Source organism: Olea europaea, chromosome 1 (genome assembly GCF_002742605.1).
Source record: "Olea europaea var. sylvestris chromosome 1, O_europaea_v1, whole genome shotgun sequence".
In the NCBI taxonomy this organism is placed as follows: Eukaryota; Viridiplantae; Streptophyta; class Magnoliopsida; order Lamiales; family Oleaceae; genus Olea; species Olea europaea.
Window position 1 is genome coordinate 2,159,979 of NC_036237.1, and position 2,659 is coordinate 2,162,637.

The following is a 2,659-nucleotide window of genomic DNA, read 5'->3' on the forward strand; positions in this document are numbered from 1 at the left end:
ATGAGATAATTTAGTATTTGCTACATTACTCTGGCTTATTCCTCCTTATTTTCTTGATGAGATGATTGACCCTTCATGATGTTCTATGTTTTTAAAATAATAATAATAATAATAATAAGTCGTAATCTTTGTGCATTAATTTTCATTTGTTTGCTTAAATAATCTCTTTGTTGCATTTCAGCGGATATCAATTGCTACGAGATCCACACTACAACAAAGGGCTTGCCTTTACTGAGAAAGAGAGGGATGCCCACTTTCTACGTGGTCTTCTTCCCCCTGGCATTGTTAGTCAAGAGATTCAGGTTAACATACTAATTTCTGTAAATTGGAACCGTCCAATTTATTTGGTTTTATTGTGTAAATTATTATTCTGAACGTGTCGTTTCATTGAATAGGTTAAGAAAATGATGCACAATATGCGTCAGTACCAAGTACCATTGCAAAGGTACATGGCTATGATGGATCTTCAGGTAGTTACATAATTTTTATGATCACGAATCTCTGTTTTTTATTTCCTTTTTTTCCCCACAACCAATTTTAAAAAGGTGACAAGGGTTATGCTGTAAAATTTATCCTTTTATGTGCATTAAAAAGTTATAGTTGGGGTCAAAAACACTAGAGGCCACTGACTTTTTGTGAAATTTCATGTTGGTCACTATTAGCATGCAATGACATGCTTATTGTTGATTTTTGTCACGGTGTTCAGGAAAGAAATGAAAGGCTGTTCTACAAGCTTCTCATTGAAAATGTTGAGGAGCTGCTCCCAGTGGTCTACACTCCAACTGTTGGTGAGGCCTGCCAAAAATACGGGAGTATCTTTAGGCAACCTCAGGGTCTCTTTATAAGTTTGAAAGAAAAGTAAGTTTGATTCCAGAGAATTTTCTAATTTTCCACATTAGTTGCTGGAATGATTACTATTAGTGTTTCTGCAGGGGAAGAATTCTCGAGGTTCTGAAAAATTGGCCTGAAAAGAAGATACAAGTTATTGTCGTGACTGACGGTGAGCGGATTTTGGGGCTTGGAGACCTTGGCTGCCAGGTATTTGGACATTTTCCTCCTGTTCTTTTGTTTTTCTATGATGGGATGAGTTTAACTATAGTATAAAGCTTCTCATATAAAGATTTATATGTTTGTGGGGTCCAAATTTTTTCACCTTTGCAAGTGCTTTCCTGCACCCAGAAATGTGCTTTTATTTAATAAATTTGATTCCAATACCTTCTAATGTTACCAGGGAATGGGGATACCCGTAGGGAAGCTTTCCTTATATTCAGCTCTTGGTGGCATTCGTCCTTCTGCTGTAAGTATTTGAAACTTCATCTTTGGTTTCTAGTAATTTGCATCTCTTGTTTCTGAAATTTTATTTTGATAATTGCAATTCACCTCACTTTCAACAGCCCTTATTTCTGTATAGTGATTGATTATCTGAATCATGTGAAAGCTGAAGATGATATATATAAGTTTAGTTGTTCTATTCAGTCCATTCTCTTGGCTTATTGATAATTTTGCTTCAATATAAGCGAAGATTCTTAAAATCATTTTCTTTCATTTCAGTGCTTGCCCGTGACAATTGACGTGGGGACAAACAATGAGACATTGTTAGAGGACGAATTTTATATTGGGCTCAGGCGAAGGAGAGCGACTGGGCAGGTTAATGATCAGTTTCTTTGCATCAGTGTCTTGATGGATTTTAAAGGCTGTGTATTCTTTTCTGCAAAGATTGAACTGAAATTGTTGCCTTCAGGAATATTCCGAACTTCTGCACGAGTTTATGTCTGCAGTCAAGCAAAATTATGGGGAAAAAGTCCTCATTCAGGTCAGTCAATTTGACACAATTCCTGTTTTCTTAACTATTTTTTTAAAATTCTAATTTGAATAAATATATCATGCAGTTTGAAGACTTTGCAAATCATAATGCATTTGATCTCCTTGCGAAGTATGGGACTTCCCATCTTGTTTTCAACGATGATATAGAGGTACACATACAGGAAACTTCTCTTCAAATTTTGAATGTATCTGCTTGTTTTGAGTATTCTTTTCATTTGTCTCATGGATGTTCTCTTCTTGCCCTTCATCTTTATTTGTTCATTTGAGGTTGCCAACAGAGCCTAGTGTTTCCCCGAAGTCCAATTCCTTGACCTTTCTATTTTAGGACCAAGCTCAAATTAAACTGAACAAAAATGCAAGTCGATAGGCTCAGAACAACTGGGTTTGTCCCGCCTAAGTTAAATTATTATAGGAAATTATGTATGAAGTTTATTTTGCAATGCGATCTTCAATATTTGTTTATATTTACTGCTTTAAATTTGAGAAGTATAACGTAACTTTAATTAGGAGATCACCATAATCGAAGTTGAATTTTCCATACTTGATTAAATTTAGTTCATATTTATACAATTGTCTAATGGATCCTGTTGCATAATTAGTCTTAACTCTCCTTTTACATTTTACCCAGGGGACAGCATCTGTGGTCCTTGCTGGGCTTATTGCTGCATTGAAATTAGTCGGGGGAACCTTGGCTGAACATAGGTTCTTATTCCTTGGAGCAGGAGAGGTGTTTCTCCCAACTCATCTATATATTATGTTATTAATCATCTCATCTAAAAGATTAAGCGGTATAGAAGTATCACATCTATATGTGTGTGTGTGTGTGTGTGTGTGT

At 35.6% G+C, this 2,659-nt stretch overlaps 1 protein-coding gene across 1 annotated transcript in view; it reads left to right on the forward strand.

Moving 5' to 3' along the window:
- Positions 1–12: 12 nt before the first annotated feature.
- The window catches only part of LOC111402884 (NADP-dependent malic enzyme-like), a 3,479-nt gene continuing 832 nt past the window's right edge, over positions 13–2,659 (forward strand). Inside the window, exons 1-9 of the mRNA XM_023031201.1 lie at positions 13–302; positions 396–470; positions 707–858; positions 933–1,038; positions 1,232–1,297; positions 1,552–1,647; positions 1,742–1,813; positions 1,890–1,973; positions 2,453–2,653. Coding sequence (XP_022886969.1) covers positions 405–470; positions 707–858; positions 933–1,038; positions 1,232–1,297; positions 1,552–1,647; positions 1,742–1,813; positions 1,890–1,973; positions 2,453–2,653 — 843 coding nt within the window. The 5' untranslated portion in view covers positions 13–302; positions 396–404. The remainder of the gene's footprint in view (positions 303–395; positions 471–706; positions 859–932; positions 1,039–1,231; positions 1,298–1,551; positions 1,648–1,741; positions 1,814–1,889; positions 1,974–2,452; positions 2,654–2,659) is intronic.